The sequence below is a fragment of the Pan paniscus genome, chromosome 23 (genome assembly GCF_029289425.2).
Source record: "Pan paniscus chromosome 23, NHGRI_mPanPan1-v2.0_pri, whole genome shotgun sequence".
Lineage (NCBI taxonomy): Eukaryota > Metazoa > Chordata > Mammalia > Primates > Hominidae > Pan > Pan paniscus.
Genome location: NC_085927.1, coordinates 41,728,907 through 41,749,528, shown reverse-complemented (window position 1 = coordinate 41,749,528; position 20,622 = coordinate 41,728,907). Strand labels below are relative to the sequence as shown.

At 43.8% G+C, this 20,622-nt stretch overlaps 1 protein-coding gene across 18 annotated transcripts in view; it reads right to left on the bottom strand.

The window, feature by feature from the left end:
• Nucleotides 1-20,622, bottom strand: part of DEPDC5 (DEP domain containing 5, GATOR1 subcomplex subunit) — a 156,102-nt gene that overhangs the window by 109,782 nt on the left and 25,698 nt on the right. For all 18 annotated transcript variants that reach the window (XM_063603422.1, XM_063603421.1, XM_034948731.3 and 15 more), the window contains exons 9-14: nt 15,418-15,496; nt 14,524-14,585; nt 7,332-7,401; nt 6,623-6,695; nt 1,702-1,805; nt 748-822 (exon numbers count right to left, since the gene is read on the bottom strand). In XM_063603422.1, coding sequence (XP_063459492.1) covers nt 748-822; nt 1,702-1,805; nt 6,623-6,695; nt 7,332-7,401; nt 14,524-14,585; nt 15,418-15,496 — 463 coding nt within the window. The remainder of the gene's footprint in view (nt 1-747; nt 823-1,701; nt 1,806-6,622; nt 6,696-7,331; nt 7,402-14,523; nt 14,586-15,417; nt 15,497-20,622) is intronic.

Here is a 20,622-nt window from a genome sequence, read left to right as displayed (position 1 = left end):
CAAACCTGCACATTCTGCACATGTATCCCAGAATTTAAAGTATATTTAAAAAAAAAAAAAAGGCCAGGTGCTGTGGCTCATGCCTATAATCCCAACACTTTGGGAGGCTGAGGCAGGTAGATCACGAGGTCAGGAGATCGAGACCATTCTGGCCAACATGGTGAAACCCCGTGTCTCCTAAAAATATAAAAATTAGCTGGGCATGGTGATGCGCACCTGTAATCCCAGCTACTCAGGAGGCTGAGGCAGGAGAATCGCCTGAACCCAGGAGTGGGAGGTTTCAGTGAGCCGAGATCGCGTCACTGCACTCCAGCCTGGCGACAGAGCAAGACTCCATCTCAAAAAAAAAAAAAAAAGTAAGTTTTGTTTTAAAGATAATAATATAGATTCTTGAGAAACACAGCAGTTACACAAAGATGAACAATCCTTTGTCATGAGTGCTTGTGGCAGAGCATCTCTCCCCCATGACTTTTTTGCTTTGTTATATATAGACAACCACTGTACCTAAGGTGGACATGTTCCTCCTCTTGCTTTCGGGAATGCCCTGCTCTTTCTGTGGAGTAGCTATTCTTTTATTCCTTTACTTTCTTAATATACTTGCTTTCACTTTATTCTGTGGACTCGTCTTGAATTCTTTCTTCTGCAAGATCCAAGAACCTTCTCTTAGGGTCTGGATCAGGACACCCTTCTGGTAACATAGCCATGTGGTAGGCAAGATGCTGGCTCATGGCCGGCATCCTTACTCACCATTGAATGACAGATTGATGGCCTCCAGGTAGTTTCCTTGTGCTGAGGTAGAATTATCTCCTTGAGGAAAGCCCTCTGAAGCAAAATATGCAAGAGAAAGAAAAACATCTCATGAAACATGAACTTTTTTTTTAAATTTTAAACGAAGTCTTGCTGTGTCACCCAGGCTGGAGTGGAGCAGCACAATCTTGGCTCACTGCAACCTCCACCTCCCAGGTTCAAGTGATTCTCCTGCCTCAGCCTCCCGAGTAGCTGGGACTACAGGCGCACGCCACCACACAAGGCTAATTTTTGTATTTTTAGTAGAGACAGGGTTTCACCATATTGTTCAGGCTGGTCTTGAACTCCTGACCTCGTGATCCGCCTGCCTTGTGCTGGGATTACAGGCATGAGACATCGCACCTGGCTGAAAGATGAACTCTTAAATAAGTGGCGGCTGAGCATGGTGGCTCACGCCTGTAATCCCAGCACTTTGGAAGGTGGAGGCAGGAAGATCGCTTAAGACGAGGAGTTTGAAACAAGCCTGGTCAATACAGCGAGACTCTTGTCTCTACAAAAAAATGAAAAAATTATCTGGGCATGGTAGTGCATGCCTGTCATCCTAGCTACCCGGGAGACTGAGGCAGGAGGATTGCTTGAGCCCCAGTGGTTTAAAGTTACAGTATAATTGCTCCACTCCAGTCCAGCCTGGGTGACAGAGTGAGACTCTGTCTCAAAAAAAAAAAAAAAGGAAGGCATCTGGCTCCACAAGGCCTCACTCCCTGTATCAGGGACACTGTTGAACTTACGGCATACGAAATGTACAATTGGATCCAACTGGAAACAGAAACCTGACCAAAAGCAGAAACTACACACGGCAATGGGAGAGAAACAAGCACATATCTCTTCTCTGTCTCCCAGACCCCTCCTACACTTCCTTTCCCCGCCGCACCATCTATTACATGAATGCAGTACCTGCCTGTTCCAGTCGCACCAACACTGGATACTGGATGAAGAGTTTTTTAATGGTTACGAGAAGTGAAGTCCATTCTTCTCTTCTCTCATTCTGCACCACCACTCTGAAAAGAGTATTATCATAAAATGGATATTGAGCAGCTGATATGGTTTGGCTCTGTGTCCCCTCCCAAATTTCATCTCAAATTGTAATACCCATGTGTCGAGGGAGGAACCTGGTGGGAGGTGACTGGATCATGGGGGTGGTTTCCTCCATGCTGTTCTTGTGATAGTGAGGGAGTTCTCACGATATCTGATGGTTTAAAAGGGGCAGTTTCCCCTGAGCTCGCTCTTTCTCCTGCTTCACCATGGTGAGACATGCCTTGCTTCCCCTTCGCCTTCCACCAGGATTGTAAGTTTCCAGGGGCCTCCTGAGCCATGCAGAGCCATGAGTCAATTAAACCTTTTTTCTTTATAAATTACCCAGTCTTGGGTATGTCTTTACAGCAGTGAGAAAATGGACTAATATAGCAACTTTACATACAGAATATCAGGTTCCTTACAAGGTTTCAAAAAGAGTGTAATTGGAGTACAGTGAGCTGAGATCACCCCACTGCACTCCAGCCTTGGTGACAGAGCAAGACTCTGTCTCAAAAAAAAAAAAAAGATTCCGTGAGCTTGTTTTCCTTCCAATCCAATTGGGAAAGAAGCATTAAAAAAAAAAAAAAAAAAAAAAGAGGCTGGGCATGGTAGCTCATACTTGTAATTCCAGTACTTTGGGAGGCCGAGGCAGGTGGATAAGGTGGTCAGGAGTTCAAGACCAGCCTGGCCAACACGGTGAAACCCCATCTCTACTAAAAATACAAAAATTAGCTGGGTGTGGTGGCAGGCACCTGTAATCCCAGCTACTTGGAAGGCTGAGGCAGGAGAATTGCTTGAACCCAGGAGGCGGAGGTTTCAGTGAGCCGAGATCGAGCCACTGCACTCCAGCCTGGGAGACAGAGTGAGACTCCATCTCAAAAAAAAAGAGCACTCACTGTTGGTGAGAACACAGAAATTGCTGCTAGGAAAACAAGATCTTCTACTTTAATGGTTTTGGAACATACACTGGCTGTACAAATAGAAAGCCTTGAAAACACAGACTATCCTTTGACCTAATGGCTCCATTTCTGGCAATTTATCATAAAAACTAAGGATATGCTTAAAAACCTATCTGTAAGAATGTTCACTGGCAATACTGTTGAGAATAGTGAAAAGCTGGAAGTCACCTCAATTTTCAACAATAGTAACCCAGTGTAATTTCTATGTAGAAATAAAAAATGATACAGTGGGCCAGGCGCAGTGGCTAACGCCTGTAATCCCAGCACTTTGGGAGGCCTAGGCAGGCAGATCATGAGGTCAGGAGATAGAGACCATTCTGGCTAACACGGTGAAACCCTGTCTCCACTAAAAAATACAAAAAAAATTAGCCGGGTGTGGTGGCGGGCACCTGTAGTCCCAGATACTCGGGAGGCTGAGGCAGGAGAATGGCGTGAACCTGGGAGGCAGAGCTTGCAGTGAGCCAAGATCCCACCACTGCACTCCAGCCTGGGCGACAGAGCGAGACTTCGCCTCAAAAAAAAAAAAAAAGAAGATACTGTGGAGCAGTGTGTTTAACATGGATTGGCATTTGTGATACAGTAAATAGAAAATGAAGATTTATGGCCGGGCACAGTGGCTCACGCCTGTAATCCCAGCACTTGGAGAGGCCGAGGTGGGGGGATCACCTGAGGTCGGGAGTTTGAGAACAGACTGACCAATATGGAGAAACCCCATCTCTACTAAAACTACAAAATCAGCCAGGTGTGGTGGCACATGCCTGTAATCCCAGCTACTCGAGAGGCTGAGGCAAGAGAATCGCTTGAATCCAGGAGGCGGAGGTTGCAGTGAGCTGAGATCGTGTCACTGCACTCCAGACTGGGCAACAAGAGCGAAACTCCGTCTCAAAAAAAAAAAAAAGGAAATGAAAGAAAATGAAGGTTTAAAACATATAAAAAGAGAACCATATGGGCCAGGCGTGGTGGCTCACGCCAGCATTTTGGGAGGCCAAGGCAGGTGGATCACCTGAGGTCAGGAGTTCGAGACCAGCCTGGCCAACATGGTGAAACCCTGTCTCTACTAAAAATACAAAAATTAACCAGGCATGGTGGCGGGTGCCTGTCACACCAGCTACTCAGGAGGCTGACGCAGGAGAATTGCTTGAACCTGGAAGGCGGAGTTTGCAGTGAGTTGAGATTGCACCACTGCACTCCAGCCTGGGTGACAGTGAGACACTGTCTCAAAAAGAAATAAAAACAATAAAACATGTAAAAAAATCACATGGAGGCCCGGCACAGTGGCTCATGCCTGTAATCCCAGCACTTTAGGTGGCTGAGGGCGGTGGATCACCTGAGGTCAGGAGTTCAAGACCAGCCTGGCCAAGATGGTGAAACCCCGTCTCTACTAAAAATAACAAAATTAGCCAGGTGTGATGGCAGACGCCTGCAATCCCAGCTACTCCGGAGGCTGAGGCAGGGAATTGCTTGTACTAGGGAGGCGGAGGTTGCAGTGAGCTGAGATCACGCCAGTGCACTCCAGCCTGGGCGACAGAGTGAGACTCCATCTCAAAAAAAAAAAAAAAAAATCACATGGAATGTGTGATCACATCTCTATGAAAACTAATTTTTATCCTAAATACAGATAATAGGGGTTGATTCACCAAAGTAATGAAGACTATATTTGGGAGATGGAATTGAGTGTGCTTTGAATTCCTCTCTACTAAACTATACTGGTGTGCTTTTGTTGTTGTTGTTTTGTTTTTTTTGAGACAGGGTCTCACTATGTCACCCAGGCTAAAGTGCAGTGGCATGATCTTGGCTCACTGTAGCCTCAACTTCCCAGGCTCAAGTGATCCTCCCACCTCAGCCTCCCAGATAGCTGAAACTACAGGCGCGCACCACCGCACCCAGCTAAGTTTTGGTATTTTTTTGTAGAGACAGGGTTTTCCATGGTGCACTGGCTGGTTTCAAACTCCTGAGCTCAGGCAATGTGCCTGGCTCGGCCTCTCAAAGTGCTGGGATTATAGGTAGCAGCCACCATGCCTGGCCTATTTTGTGATTTTCCTAAAATGAACCTGTATTGTTTTTGCAGTAAGAAAAAGATAACCAGTTTCTCTCAATCTAAAAAACGTTGAGGATGACTTTTTAATGACATAAACTTTCATATATTAAAAATATATAGTCATATACACCTATAAATCTACATTCATAATTCATATATTCATATTCATGCTTTATATAGTATTTTGTATAACTGATTATGCTCAAATTAATTCATATTCATTATACAGATAAAACTGCATATACTGTTAAGTCAGAAGAGCTCTCATGGTTCCTGGAATTCACTGAATTAGAGGAATGCAGAATTCATCTGCATAAGGGGATGAGTGGAGGTGTCAGTACAGCAGATGGCCCATCACTCTCATAAAATTCTCCTAGGGGTACAGGATCCAACAAAAGATCAACAAATAATTTAAAGTATAATCTGTATGAGGTTGAGGAACACAGTGGTTAAAAAGCATCGACTCTGAACTAGATTGACTGTGTCAGGTCCATGCTCCACCACTTAATATTTTGTGGACTTTGGATAAGTTACTGAAACTCTGTGTCCAGATTTCCACATCTGTAAAATGGGGTAACGGTATCTATCCCACAGGGATGCTGTGATATTTAAATAAATCAAGTCATGTAAAGTGCTTAGAAGAGTAACCCATTCATGCTAAGTCCCGTAAAAACAGTAACTATTACTATCTGATAATCATCTCAATTAGATAGTGGTGTCAGCCAGGCATGGTGGCTCCCGCCTGTAATCCCAGCACTTTGGGAGGCCGAGGTGGGTGGATCAGCTGAGGTCAGGATTTGAGACCAGGCTGGCCAACATGGCAAACCCCATCTCTACTAAAAATACAAAAAAATTAGCCAGGCGTGGTCACAGGCGCCTGTAGTCCCAGCTACTCGGGAGGCTGAGAAACGAGAATCCCTTGAACCTGGGAGGTGGAGTTTGCAGTCAGCTTACATGACCACTGCACTCCAGCCTGGGCAAGAGAGTGAAATTGTGTCTCAAAAAATAATAATAATAATAATAACGTTAAACATGATCATGATATTGTGGTCAGATATAAAAATGCCTCTTTTGAATATGTATAGGAATAAAATATTATAATATTGATAATTTACTTAGTCAATGGCACTGAAAAAACAGATGAATCAAATATGACAAAATAATAACTGTTAAATTCAGGTATTGGGTATGTGGGCTCATTATATTATTTGCTCTTCTTTTCTGAATGTTGAAATTTTTCACAATAAAACATTTAGAAGGTCTAAATGCAACATGATATCTTGGAGACGGCAAGTACATGAGTGCTAAAATCTAAAAAACATCTGAATTTCCTTCATAGTAATGTACCAATGTTAACCTAGTTTTGACAAATGTAACTTGGTTATAAAATGTTAATATTAGAGGAAACAGAGCAAAGACCATGCAGGAACTGTGTTATCTTTGAAACGTCTCTGTAAATCTAAAATCATTACAATTACAAAATTAAAAGGTTTATTTATTTATTTATCTATTTTTTTTTTTTTTTTTTTGGAGACAGGGTCTCACTCTCTCCCAGGTTGGTGTGCAGTGGTGTGATCTCAGCTCACTGCAACCTCCACCTCCCAGGCTCAAGTGATCCTCCCACCTCAGCCTCCCAAGTAGCTGGGACCTCAGCCTCCCAAGTAGCTGGGACCACAAGAGGTGAATTTTTTGTATTTTTGGTAGAGACAGGGTTTCGCCATGTTGCCCAGGCTGACTTATTTTTAAGTTAGGAAAGAAACAACTAATAAATAAATAAAAAGTATAGCAAAGCACCCAAACATACTTGTAAAAGTCTTCATAGAATCTCCCCTTGTGATCCTGTCGAATTGAGGCTCGGTTTATTTCAGGAAATTCATCTGAAATAGAGAAAACGGAGTATGTAGTTCAGGTTGAGAAGAGAAATTCAGTTTTGTCAGCTTCCTCTTCTGGGTTAAAGATTTGCATCACAAAAAAATAAAGATAACTGTCTTTTTTTTTTTTTTTTTTTTTGAGACAAGGTCTCACTCTGTCACCCAGACTGGAGTGCAGTGGTAAGATCTCAGCTCACTGCAACCTCTACCTCCTGAATTCAAGCGATTCTCCTTTCTCAGCCTCCTGGGTAGCTGGGACTACAGGCGCATGCCACCACACCTGGCTAATTTTTGTATTTTTAGTAGAGATGGGGTTTCACCATGTTGGCCAAGCTGGTTTTCAACTCCTGACCTCAGGTGATCCGCCCACCTCAGCCTCCCAAAGTCGTGGGATTACAGGCGTGAGCCACTGCACCCAGCCAACTGTCTATCTATTAAGTTGGTTTTAAGATGAATCACAGCCCACAGACCTCTTGCATCCACTAACAGACTGTGCTACTTTCCCTTTTACACTGTCCCCATAACAGAAAAGATGGGAAGGGTGGAAAAGTGCAACGAGGAAAAAAATGAAAGGAAATGGCTGGGGTGGGGTTGGGGGAAGCTTAACAAAAACATAACTGTAGGAGAGAAATAGTTACTCACCAACAGATTTTGCATCATAGAAAGTTCTAGAAAACAGGACCACTGTCACTTCATGACTACAGTTCTTCTCCTAAGCATGAGTAGAGAACAACAGGGTTGAAGTTTGTTTCATTTACTTCACTATGAAGCAGACTGCATGCACGTAATATTCTTTTTTTTTTTTTTTTTTGAGACGGAGTCTTACTCTGCCACCAGGCTGGAGTGCAGTGGCGCGATCTTGGCTCACTGCAACCTCCACCTCCTGGGTTCAAGCAATTCTCCTGCCTCAGCCTCCCAAGTAGCTGGGACACAGACGCACGCCACCATGCCCAGCTAATTTTTGTATTTTTAGTAGAGATGCGGTTTCACCATGTTGGCCAAGATGGTCTCGATCTCCTGACCTCGTGATCCGCCTGCCTTGGCCTCCCAAAGTGCTGGGATTACAGGTGTGAGCCACTGTGCCCGGCCCTTTTTTTTTTTTTTTGAGGCAGTCTCATTCAGTTGCCCAGGCTGGAGTGCAGTGGCACAATCTCGGCTCATTGCAGCCTCCACCTCCCAGGTTCAAGCAATTCTCCTGCCTCAGCCTCCAGAGTAGCCAGGATTACAGGTGGGCCACCTGGGTAATTTTTGTATTTTTAGTAGAGACAGGGTTTCACCATGTTGGCCAGGCTGGTCTCGAACTCATGGCCTCAAGTGATCTGCTTGCCTCGGCCTCCCAAAGTGCTGGGATTACAGGTGTGAGGCCCAGCTGCACATAATATTCTTAATCCAGGTGGCTCAGCAGCAGTGCACAGTATTGAATAGCTTCAGGTAATTAGAGGCTGCAGTGCAGGGGACAGAGCACTGCTGGGAGTCAGAAGCCCTAGATGGAGTCCTGAACCTGAAACTTGCCACTATGTGACCTTAGGAAAGTTATCTAAAGTGCCAGGAATGTGGAAAGTGATTGGAAAACTGCAAATCAGCATTAAGTAATGGTGACTGTCTCCCAGTTCCCGAGTAGCTGGGACTACAGACACGCGTCACCAGGCCCAGATAATTTTTGCATTTTTTATAAAGACAGGGTTTCGGCTGGGCGTGGTGGCTCACACCTGCAATCCCAGTGCTTTGGGAGGCTGAGGCGGGTGGATCACCTGAGGTCAGGAGTTCGAGACCAGCCTGGCCAACATGGCAAAACTCCATCTCTACTAAAAGTAGGAAAATTACCCAGGCAATGTGGCGCACGCCTAAAATTGCAGCTACTCGGGAGGCTGAGGTAGGATAATCACTTGAACCCAGGGGGTGGAGACTGCAGTGAGCCAAAACTGTGCCATTGCACTCCAGCCTGGGCGACAGAGCGAGACTCCATCTCAAAAAAAAAAAAAAAAAAAGAAAAAAAAAAAGAGAGGGTTTCATCATAATCCCCAGGCTGGGCTCAAGTGATCCACTTGCCTTGGCAAAATGCTGGGATTACAGGCGTGAGCCACAATGCCAGGTCTACAGTGTTTTTTAATTTCTGCAGAATTGTGGTCTAGGGAACAAGAACAGCACCCATGGTGGTGGATTTAAGAATCAAAGGCACTCCCACACCCTACTAGTCTCATAGGATGAGGGTGGGGTTTGCTCTGGACTCAGCAGTATAAGGCAAGGCAAAGAACTACCTTTGGACAGGGACGGGGACTAATGAGAATAAACATTTCCATGGAGTCTGGAGATCAATATCCTGGAAGTAGGGTGTTTACAGATGAACATGAAAAGTGGCTTGCAACAGTTAGCTAGCAAGCGCAGTTTCAGTTCCTCCTGGGTCTCTGAAGACAACAGCCTATACTGACCAACCCCATCTTTATCCTAAGTATGCTTAGTGACTACAGAATTCAACACTCACTATATAAGGCACATAATATAATGTACATTTCATGGATGTATCTCAAGTGGACAGAAATTCCTAAATACAAGCCACAGTACCCAGAGCAGAGTGCTAGGAAACAGCAGACCTTCACTGACTGCCAATTAATTCACGGGAGTCCAAGAGCTCCAAACTCAGCACCCTTATCTAATTTTAGTGCAAGTGATATACAGGAAAACACAACGGGCTCACAATGGGCTGATATGGGCATGGAGTGTCTCAACTCATAAGTGATGTGGTGAGAGGGTCTATTATTATCTCCATTTTGCAGCTGAAGAAATAGAGCCTCAGAGACTAATCCTTGGAGACCAAAAAGCTAATCAGCCAGGCATGGTGGCCTGCGCCTGTAGTCCCAACTACTGAGGAGGATGAAGTGAGAAGATCCCTGGAGCCCAGGAGTTCAAGACCAGCCTAAGCAGCATAGCAAGACCCTGTCTCTTAATCAAAAAAGAAAAAAAAAAAAAAAGCAAGCTGATGAGATCATTTAAAACCCAGTCTGCCTTAATCCAAACTCTACTCTTTTACACTACATAATGTGACTTCAAATACTTTTTCATCAAAATGTTTTCATGTGAAATCAAGGTGAGATAATTGAAATAATTTTTTAATTGTGGCAAAATACATATAAATATTGCCATCGTGACATTTAATACATTCACAATGTTGTATAACTATCACCATTATTTGGATCCAAAACATTTTCATTACCCCAACAGGAAATCCCAAACTGATGAAACAGTCACTCCCCACCCTCAGTCCCTGGCAACCACTAATCTCTATATTATATATTTACCTATTCTGGACATTTCATATAAATAAGATCTTATGATTTGTATTTGATCCACTATGTCTGGCTTCTCTCACTTAACATGTGTTCAAGATTCATCTATGCTGTAGCATGTGTTAGTACTTCATTCTTCTTTATGGCAGAATAATACTACATTGTAAGGATATACATTTTATTTATCTATGCTTTAGCTGACAGACATTTGTTATTTGTGTTATCCTACTTTTTAGCTAATATGAATAATGCTGTCAAGAATACGGGCTAGGCCCATAATCCGGCACTTTGGGAGGCCAAGGTGGGGAGATCACTTAAGGCCAGGAGTTCGAGACCAGCCTGGCCAACATGGTGAAACAGCATCACTACTAAAAATACAAAAATTAGCAGGGTAAGGTGGCGCACACCTATAATCCCAGCTACTCGGCAGGCTGAGGGACAAGAATCGCTTGAACCTGGGAGGTGGAGGTTGCAGTGAGCCATGTTCGAGATCGCAGCACTGCACTCCAGTCTGGGCGACAGAGCGAGACTCTGTCTCAAAAAATACATAAGTAAATAAAATAAAGAATATGGGCCCAGTCGCAGACGCTCACGTCTGTAATCCCAGCACTTTGGGAGGCCAAGGCGGGCGGATCACCTGAGGTCAGAAGTTCGAGACCACCCTGGCCAACATGGTGAAACCCCGTCTCTACTAAAAACACAAAAAAATTAGCTGGGCGTGGTGGTGGGCGCCTGTAATCTCAGCTACTCGGGAGGCTGAAGCAGGAGAATTGCTTGAACCCGGGAGGCAGAGGTTGCAGTGGGCCGAGATCGCACCATTGTACTCCAGCCTGGGCAACAAGAGCAAAACTCCGTCTCAAAAAAAAATATGGGCTAGGCACTGTAGCTCACGTCTGTAATCTCAGCACATTGGGAGGCCAAGGTGGGAAGATCACTTAAGCTCAGGAGTTTGAGATCAGCCTGGATAACATAGTGAGACCTCATTTCCACCAAAAAAAAAAAAGAAAAATTGCCCGGGCATAGTGGCACATGCCTGTAGTCCTAGCTACTATAGGAGGCTGAGGAGGGAGGATGGCTTGAGCCCAGGCGATCAAGGCTGCAGTGAGCTATGATTGTGCCACTGCACTCTAGCCTGGGCAACATGGCGAGACTCTGGCTCAAAAAAAAAAAAAAAAACAGTCATCCTAGTGGGTGTGAAGTGGCATTTCATTGTGGTATTACGTTGCATTTTCCTAATGACTAATGATCTTGAGCATCTTTTCATGTACTTGTTGGACATTCATATATATTCTTTAGAGAAATGTCTATTCAAGTCCTTTGCCCATTTGTTTTTTTAATTTAATTATTTTAATTATTTTTTAATTTTTATGGGTACATAGTAGGTGTTTAATATCTGTGGGGTACATGAGATGTTTTGATACAGGCATGTAATGTGAAATAATCACATCATGGTGAATGGGGCAGCCTTTGCCCATTTGTCAATTAGGGTTTTTTCTTTTCCTTCTTGAGTTACAGAAGTTCTACATATTTTCTGGATAACAGACTTTTATCAGAAAATAATTTGCAAATAATATTTTCTCCCATTCTGTGGGTTTTCTTTTTTCTTCTTTTTTTTTTTTTTAAAGAGACAGGGTCTCGCTCTGTCCTATCACCCAGGTTGGAGTGCAGTGGTACAATCATACTGTAACCTCAAATTCCTGTGATCAAGGAATCCTCTCACCTCAGCCTCTTGAGTAGCTGAGACTAGAGGCATTTGCCAATGCAGCCAGCTAATTTTTTTCTATTTTTATTTTTGTAGAGACAGGGTCTCGTTTTGTTGTCTGGGTTACTCAAACTTTTGGCTTCACACGATTCTCCCACCTCAGCCTCCCACAGTGCTGGGATTAAAGGTGTGAGCCAGCAGGTCTGGCCTCTTTGCTTTCCTGACAATGTCCGTTGATGCACAAAAGTTTTTAATTTTGAAGTCTGATTCAACTGCTTTTAATTTGGATGCCGTGTTTTTGGTATTATATCTAAGAAACCACTGCCAAATGCAAGGTTATATGAATTTCCCAGCCAGGCATCGTAGTTCTATCTGTAATCCAAGCAATCTGGGAGGCCAAGGTGGGTGACCGCTTGAGCTCAGGGGTTTGAGACCAGCCTGGGCAACATGGCAAAACCCCGTCTCTACAAAAAAACACAAAAAATTACCTAGGTGTGGTAGCAAATGCCTATAGTCTCAGCTACTAAGGCTAAGGCAGGAGAATCACTTGAGCTCAGGAGGTCAAAGCTGTAGTGAGCCATGATCGCTCCACTGCACTCCAGCCTGGGTGACAGTGAGACCCTGTCTCAAAAAAAAAAAATTATAAAACTTTTTAGGCTAGGCACGGTGGCTCACATCTATAATCCCAACACTTTGGGAGGCCGAGGCAGGCGGATCACCTGAGGTTAGGAGTTCAAGACCAGCCTGGCCAACATGGTAAAACCCTGTCTCTAGTAAAAATACAAAAAATTAGCTGGGCATGGTAGCGGGCACCTGTAATCCCAGTTACTCAGGAGGGTGAGGCAGGAGAACTGAACAGGTGGAGAATTGAGGCAGGTGGGAGAATCACTTGAAAACAAAAGTTAAAGAGTAGCCCGGGCAACAAAACGAGACCCTGTATCTACAAAAATAAAAACAAAAATTTTAGCTGGCTGTGTTAGCAAATGCCTGTAGTCCCAACCACTCAAGAAGCTGAGGCAAGAGGATCCCTTGAGCACAGGAATTTCAGGTTACAGTATGATTGTACCACTGCACTCCAACCTGGGTGACAGGACAGAGCAAAACCCTGTCTCTTAAAAAAAAATTCAATTCTTTTTTTTAGGTTGTTTGAACCTGGGAGGCGGAGGTTGCAGTGAGCTGAGATCGCACCACTGCACTCCAGCCTGGGCAACAGAGTGAGACTCCGTCTCAAAAAGAATAAATAAATAAATAAAAATAAAACTTTTAAAAATAAGGAAAATTCTTTTTCCTTTTTTTTTTTTTTTAGCCACCACACCCAGCTAACTTTTTGTATTTTTTGTGGAGACAAAGTTTTGCCATATTGCCGGGGCTGGTCTGGAATTCCGGGGCTCATGCAATCTGCCCACCTCCGCCTCCCATGAGCCACCACACCTGGCTGTTTTATAATTTTAGCTCTTTATTTATTTATTTATGAGATGGAGTCTCACTCTGTTGCCCAGGCTGGAGTACAGTGGCATAATCTTGGCTCACTGCAACCTCCGCCTCCCAGGTTCAAGCGATTCTCCTGTCTCAGCCTCCTGAGTAGTGGGATTACAGGCACCAACCAGCACGCCTGGCTAATTTTTGTATTTTTAGTAGAGACAGGGTTTCATGACGTTGGCCAGACTGGTCTCAAACTCCTGATCCGCCCACCTCGGCCTCCCAAAGTGCTGAGATTACAGGTATGAGCCACCGCACCCAGATGACTTTAGCTCTTACATTTAAGTCTTTGATTCATTTTGGTTACATTTCATATATGATTTGAGGTGAGGGTCCAAATTCGTTCTTTTCCATATGGACATTCAGGTGTTCCAGAATAATTTGTTGAAGAGAATATTCTTTCTCTCATTAAATGAACTTGATGCCCTTGTCTAAAATCAACTGACCATAGATGTACGGGTTGGTTTCAATTCAATTCCATTGATCTATATATCTATCCTTACGCCAATATCACACTATTCTGATGACTGAGGGTTTTAGTAAGTTTTGAAATTAGGAAGTGAGAGTCCTCCAACTTCGTTCCCCTTTTACAAGATTGTTTTAGCTATTCAGGATCCCTTGCAATTCCACATAAATTTTAGGATGGAAAAAAAAAAGGCACTGGTATTTTGATAGGAACTGCATTAACCTGTAAACTGCTTTGGGTAGTATTGCCAAATTCACAATATTAAGTCTTTCAACCTGTGAACACAGGTTATCTTACTATTTACTTAGGTCTTCATTAACTCCTTTCACAGTGTTTTATAGATTTTAGTGGACCAGTCTTACAGCTCCTAGGGTAAAGTATTCTAAGTATTTTATTCTTTCAGATTGTTTATTGCTGGTATATAGAAATACAATTGATTTTGTGTGTTGATTGGGTATCCTGAAACTTTGCTGAATGCATTAGCTCTAATACTTACTTTGTGGATTTTGAGGATTTTCTACATATAGGATCATATTATCTGTGAATAGAAATAGTTGTACTTCTTTTTCGATTTGGATGCCTTTTATTTCTTTTGCTTGCCTAGGTGGTCTGTCTAGAACTTCTAGTTAGTATAATGTTGAATATCAGTGGCAAAAGCAAGCATACTTACCTTGTTACTGATCTTGGGGGAAAGTTTTCAGTCTTTTACCATTGAGTGTGATGTTAGCTTTGTGTTTTTCATAAATTCTCATAAATTGAGATTATTAGGGTAATTTAAATCTGGAGTCTGGGTTTTACCTAAAATAGCTCAATTTAGGGCAATTTAATAAAAACAGTGCATTTTAAAAATCTGTATTGAGTAATGTTTACATAATGAGACTTAGTGTGTAAGAAGAAATGTACCTTCCACTTGGTAAATAGATCAGCAAGGAAACCATTCACAGCTTTCTCAAAATACAAATCCCCTGAAAAGAAACAATGAAAAGAGGGTGAGAACATGAGAACAATCTTTATCTCTTGCTTGCAATTTCTTCTCTAATTTCTTCTCTAAGTAAATTCTTCTCTAAGCAATTCCCTAAGTAAACTGCTTGCAACTTCTTCTATAAGAAAGGGGACCAAAAAGAAGGTGTATTTTGTACATCTTTTTTTTTTTTTTTGAGATGGGAGTCTCACTTTGTCTCCCAGGCTGGAATGCAGTGGCATGATACTGGCTCACTGCAACCTCTGCCGCCCAGGTTCAAGCGATTCTCCTGCCTCAGCATCCCGAGTAGCTGGGATTACAGGCGCCCACCACCACGCCCAGCTAATTTTTGTATTTTTAGTAGGTATGGGGTTTCCCGATGTTGGTCAGGCTGGTCTCCAACTCCTGACCTCAGGTGATCCGCCCACCTCAGCCTCCCAAAGTGCTAGGATTACAGGCATGAACCGCTGTGCCCGGCCTGTTTTGTACATCTTAAAACAAGATCATAAAAGCCAGATGTACAAAGTAGTTTCATTCTCAAACTAAGAAGCCAAGTTTATTTATTTATTTTTTGAAGCCAAATTTAATATCTGCCTCACTACTAAGAGGCTATGACTTCAACATACAATGCAGTTTGAAAAAAATTTGATTATTGAAAAAAGTAGTGTATCTTCAGAACGAGAAAACACTCTAACCTCCAAATATGATTATTCTCACAATGATATTTAAAGTTTGTTAGAAGATGATGTGGGGGACCCTGGGCATTCATGAATTAGCATTTGCAGTTCCAGAAAATTCTCCCCTTAGCAGTTACAATCAGCACTTAGACACAGTACCATAAATATCAAAATCCCACATTTCACAGCTCATCTGAATAAATATGTAAACCATAGCCGACGTAGAACGAAACACCACCTGAAATAAAAACACAATTGTATTAAAAAGCAATGCCATATAGAGTTTCAGTTCTATAAGATGAAAAAGTTCTGAAGATCTGCTTCACAACAGTGTAAATGTTCTTAACACTACTGAACTATACACTTAAAAATGGTTAAGATGGTAAATTTTGATAGGCTTTTTAACCACAATTTTTTTTAAAGCAATGATAAAAGAATCTTGCAATGTTGGACTTCTTTTTTTCCTTTGTTTTGAGACAGGATCTCACTCTTGCCGCCCAGGCTGGAGTGCAGTGACACAATCACAGCTCACTGCAGCCTCAAACTCCCAGGCTCCAGGATGAAACGATTCTCCCACTTCAGCCTCTCGAGTAGCTGGGACTATGGGAGTGCACCACCAGGCCACAAAATTTTTGTATTTTTTTGTAGAGAGGGCGTCTCCCTACGTTGCCCAGAGTGGTTTCAAACTCCTGGGCTCAAGCAATCCTCACACTGTGTCCAGAGGTGGTTCCTTCAGGTGGGTTCTTGGTCTCACTGACTTCAAGAATGAAGCTGCGGACCCTCGTGGTGAGTGTTAACAGCTGTTAAAGGTGGCACGGACCACCTTTGCTCACCAACAGTGAGCAGCAGCAAGATATATTGTGAAGAGCAAAAGAACAAGGCTTCCATGTGGAAGGGGACCTGGGCTGCCGCTGCTGGCTGGGGTGGCCAGCTTTTATTCCCTTATTTGTCCCCACCCATGTCCTGCTGATTGGTCCATTTTACAGAGTGCTGATTGGTGCATTTACAATCCTTTAGCTAGACACAGAGCGCTGATTGGTGCATTTACAATCCTCTAGCTAGACATAAAAGTTCTCCAAGTCCCCACTGGACCCAGGAAGTCCAGCTGGCTTCACCTCTCACCACCTTTGCCTCCTGAAGTGTTGGGAATAAGCATGAGCCACAGCTCAGGGCCATGACTTGGGACTTCTAAAAGCAAACTTCATCCAAGCATTCTTTGTTTCATTTAAATAGTTACTGAGCTCTTACTCTGAGCCCTGTTACAGAGACAGTGAAAATAAGATCTGGTCCCTGCCCTCCAGGAGCTTACAGTACAAGATAAAAACATGCAGAACATTGCAACATATACAAAGGTTCTATGAAGATTTACACATGAAATGCAGGAGAAAGGGCAGTGAATCTACCTAGGAAAGTTATGGAAATCTCATTATGGAGACAGAACTTGGGCTAAGATGTGCCAGGTGATGAGTTGCCAGTCTAATAAATTATAATTCACATTGTACTTCCACTACACTCAGACTGCCTCAAGGAAAAGCAAAAGTGGTTTTCTAGCCCTGTGTGCTATACCACAGAGCCTTTGCTCCACAAGGCTCTAAAGAAGTTTAGAGGGAACATAAAATGTAAATCTCTAACACTCCTTTAGTTCATCAGAGACCTGCTCCTTAAAGACTGAAGCTCCTGGCCGGGCACGATGGCTGACGCCCGTAATCCCAGCACTTTGGGAGGCTGAGGCAGGTGGATCACCTGAGGTCAGGAACTGGAGACCAGCCTGGCCAACATGGCGAAACCCCAACTCTACTAAAATACAAAAATTAGCCAGGCATGGTGGTGAGCGCCTATAATCCCAGCTACTGGGGAGGCTGAGGCAGGACAATCGCTTGAATCCGGGAGGCTGAGGTTGCAGTGAGCCAAGATCATACCACTGCACTCCAGCCTGGGCAACAGAGTGAGACTCCACCTCAAAAAAAAAAAAATTTTTTTCAGAGAAATGAACAGAAATATAGGCTATATTGTCTAAATGTTATAATAAATATGCAAGGTTCTTAATAATTAAAGTTGTTTTTGTCTGTCTGTTCATAGAGACAAGGTCTCACTCTGTCTCCCAGGTAGGAGTGCAGTGGCACCATCATAGCTCACTGCAACATCAAACTCCTGGGCTCAAGTGATCATCCTGCCTTAGCCTCCCAAGTAGCTGACATTATAGGTGTGGGCCACTACCCCTGGCTAAATTTTTCTTTTTAGAGATGGGGTCTCCCTCTGTTGCCCTGGCTGGTCTCAATCTCCTGGGCTCAAGCAATCCCCCCACCTCGGCCTCCCAAAGTCCTAGGATTACAGGCATGAGCCACCATGTTCAGCTCCAACTTATTTAATATTTTTTTGGCCAGGTGTGGTGGCTCATGCCTGTAATCCCAACATTTTGGGAGGCTGATGTGGGCAGATCACTTGAAGTCAGGAGTTCGAGACCAGCCTGGGCAACATGGTGAAACCCCGTCTCTACTAAAAATATAAAAAGCCAGGTGTGGTGGCAAATGCCTGTAGTCCCAGCTACTCAGGAGGCTGAGGCAAGAGAATCGCTTGAACCCCGGGGGCGGAGGTTGTAGTGAGCCGAGATCACACCACTGCACTCCAGCCTGGGCAACACAGTGAGGCTCCATCTCAATAAAAAATAATAATAAATAAATAAATAAATAAATAAACTCATGTTTTTCTGATTGGTGTGGTGGCATGTGCCTGTAATCCCAGATACTGAAACAGGACTGCTGGAGCCCAGGAAGGACCCCTGAATAACACAAGACCCCCATCTCAAAAATAATTAATTTAATGGAAAACCTGAAAGTCTTGTTTCTCTAATCAGATAATAAATTCTTTGTTTTTTTTTTTTGTTTTTTTTTTTTTGAGACGGAGTTTCGCTCTTGTTGCCCAGGCTGGAGTGCAATGGCGCGATCTTGGTTCACCGCAACCTCTGCCTCCCAGGTTCAAGAGATTCTCTTGCCTCAGCCTCCCAAGTAGCTGGGATTACAGGCATGCACCACCAAGCTCAGTTAATTTTGTATGTTTAGTAGAGACGGGGTTTCTCCATGTTGGTCAGGTTGGTCTCAAACTCCCGACATCAGGTGAACCACCTGCCTCGGCCTCCCAAGTGCTGGGATTACAGGCGTGAGCCACCGCGCCCGGCCCAGATGATGAATTCTTGAGGCAGGGGAGCCTATCTAATATTTCACTCCACCAACATTTGAGAGACTACTAGGTGCCAGTAGACATGCCAGAGAACTTTGGCATATAAAGATTAAAGATGCAGTCCTTGCTCTGAGGGCGCACACAGTCCAGTGACATGGCACACAAGCAAGCGCACCTACTGCAGTGTGGGAACTGCTAATGAGTGCACAGATCCAGGGTGCCATGGAGGTACTTCCAGCCTGGCGGACCAGGAAGGCTCTCCAGAAGCAGGGAATCCTGAGACTAGAGCTGAGACCTGGATGAGTGGCTTGGGAAGGGGAAAGGCAGGGTCTAGGCACCCTAGGATACAGAGGGCAGCATGTGCAAAGACATGGTGAAAAGAGAGAAGGTGGCATGTTGGGGAACAATGAGTGGTTTGCGTGGCGAGGACACTGGGGGGCAGTGGGGAACAACACATGGGAGAAGTGATTAAGAGAACTCCAGACTCAACTGCCTCCAGTGATTCCTCCACTCAGGCATCCAAAAGACTTTTCCCAAACAGAGCTTCCTAATCTCCCCAACCTGCTTCTTCCCTGTCTTCCCCATCTCATAAATGGCACCACCATCTACCTAGCTCTTCAGTCCTTCTCTTTCCTTCACTCCTCACATCCAATCTATGAGCAAGTTCTGTGGACCCTATCCAGAAATGTGTCTCATACCTGCCCACATCCTTCCATTGTTATAGCTCTCACCTTAGTCCACACCACCATTTTCTTGCTAGACTATAGCGGGCCTCCTAACTCACTTATCCGCTTTTACTCTTGACCCTGGAAATAACACTCTATACCAGAGCCAGAAGGGCTGCAGCACTTAATGCTAAATGCCTATCCATTCTTCCCTTCTTCTGATTCTATTCTGGAAGGCAAGAGACCCAACTGAAAGACAAAACTTCCCAGCCTCCTCAGCAGCTACAAGTGACTAAAATCTGGTCATCATGATTTAAATGGAAGTGTTGTGTCTATAAAGGAAGATGACTTGGTGGGAAGGTACACCTCTCTTGTCTCTCTTTCCTTCCTCTCTCCTCTGCCTGGAATATGGAGGTGATTATATCAGCTCTTGGTGGATCATGGAATTCCTACCCTGAGGATAGCAGAACAATAAGACACAAGGACACCAATAATAGTGACACTATTGTACCAACCATGAATTACATACCCATGATTTCTTTTACATGACAGAGAAAAGTTGACCTTTGGCCATTAGAGCCGGTGATTTGGAGGGTTTTATTCAACAAAAAACAACTGAATGAGTAGTGATCTCTTAAAAGCATAATTCAAGTATCACTCTCCCACTTAAAACCCATCAATGGATTCTAATTCTCCTTAGAAACACTCTAAACTGGTTCTAACCACCTTGAAGGCCCTGCATGAACTGGCTGGAACCTGCCTATCTCCTCACCAACATCATTCTCCCTACCTGTCTGCAATACTTCCACCACACTGACTTCTGAAAATTGTTTCCTTTGCCTGGAATACTCTTCACCCCAGCATTTATAAACTAGCTAAGTCTCACTTTTCAGACACCTTTGCAGGAAAGCAAAGGCACGATTATGGTGAGCACTCTGGCAATTAATTGGGTCATGTGTATACACACACACAAACATACATGTATTTACAAACAATGTAAATACATCCAATGTAAACAATAGGAAATTACAAAAATGAAGTTCATGGAGTGGTTCCCTCTAAGGATACACTGGGTCTCAACCAAGGGTGATTTTACCTTTCAGAGGACATTTGGCATGTCTGGAGAAATTTCTGGCTGTCATAACTTGTAGATTTGTAGGGTGAAGGGTGGTAGGTGATACTGGCATCTAGTGAGTAGAGGCCAGGGATGCTGCTAACCATCCCACAATGCACAAGACAACCCCCACAACATATTAACATTTTGGGCCAGACAACTCTTTGCTCTGGAGGCCTGCTCTGGACGTGTAGCATGTTTAGCAGGATTCTCACTAGATGCCAATGGCACAACCCCTCAGTTGTGACAACCAAATATGTCTTTAGACATTGTCAAAAGACCCCTGAAGGGAGCAAAATCACCCCTGGTTGAAAACCACTGCTCTCAGAGAAGGCATGGAGATGGGAGGGAGAAAAGGTAGACATACAGTTTTACCAGCATGGGTAACGTTCATTGGCAAAGGTCTCT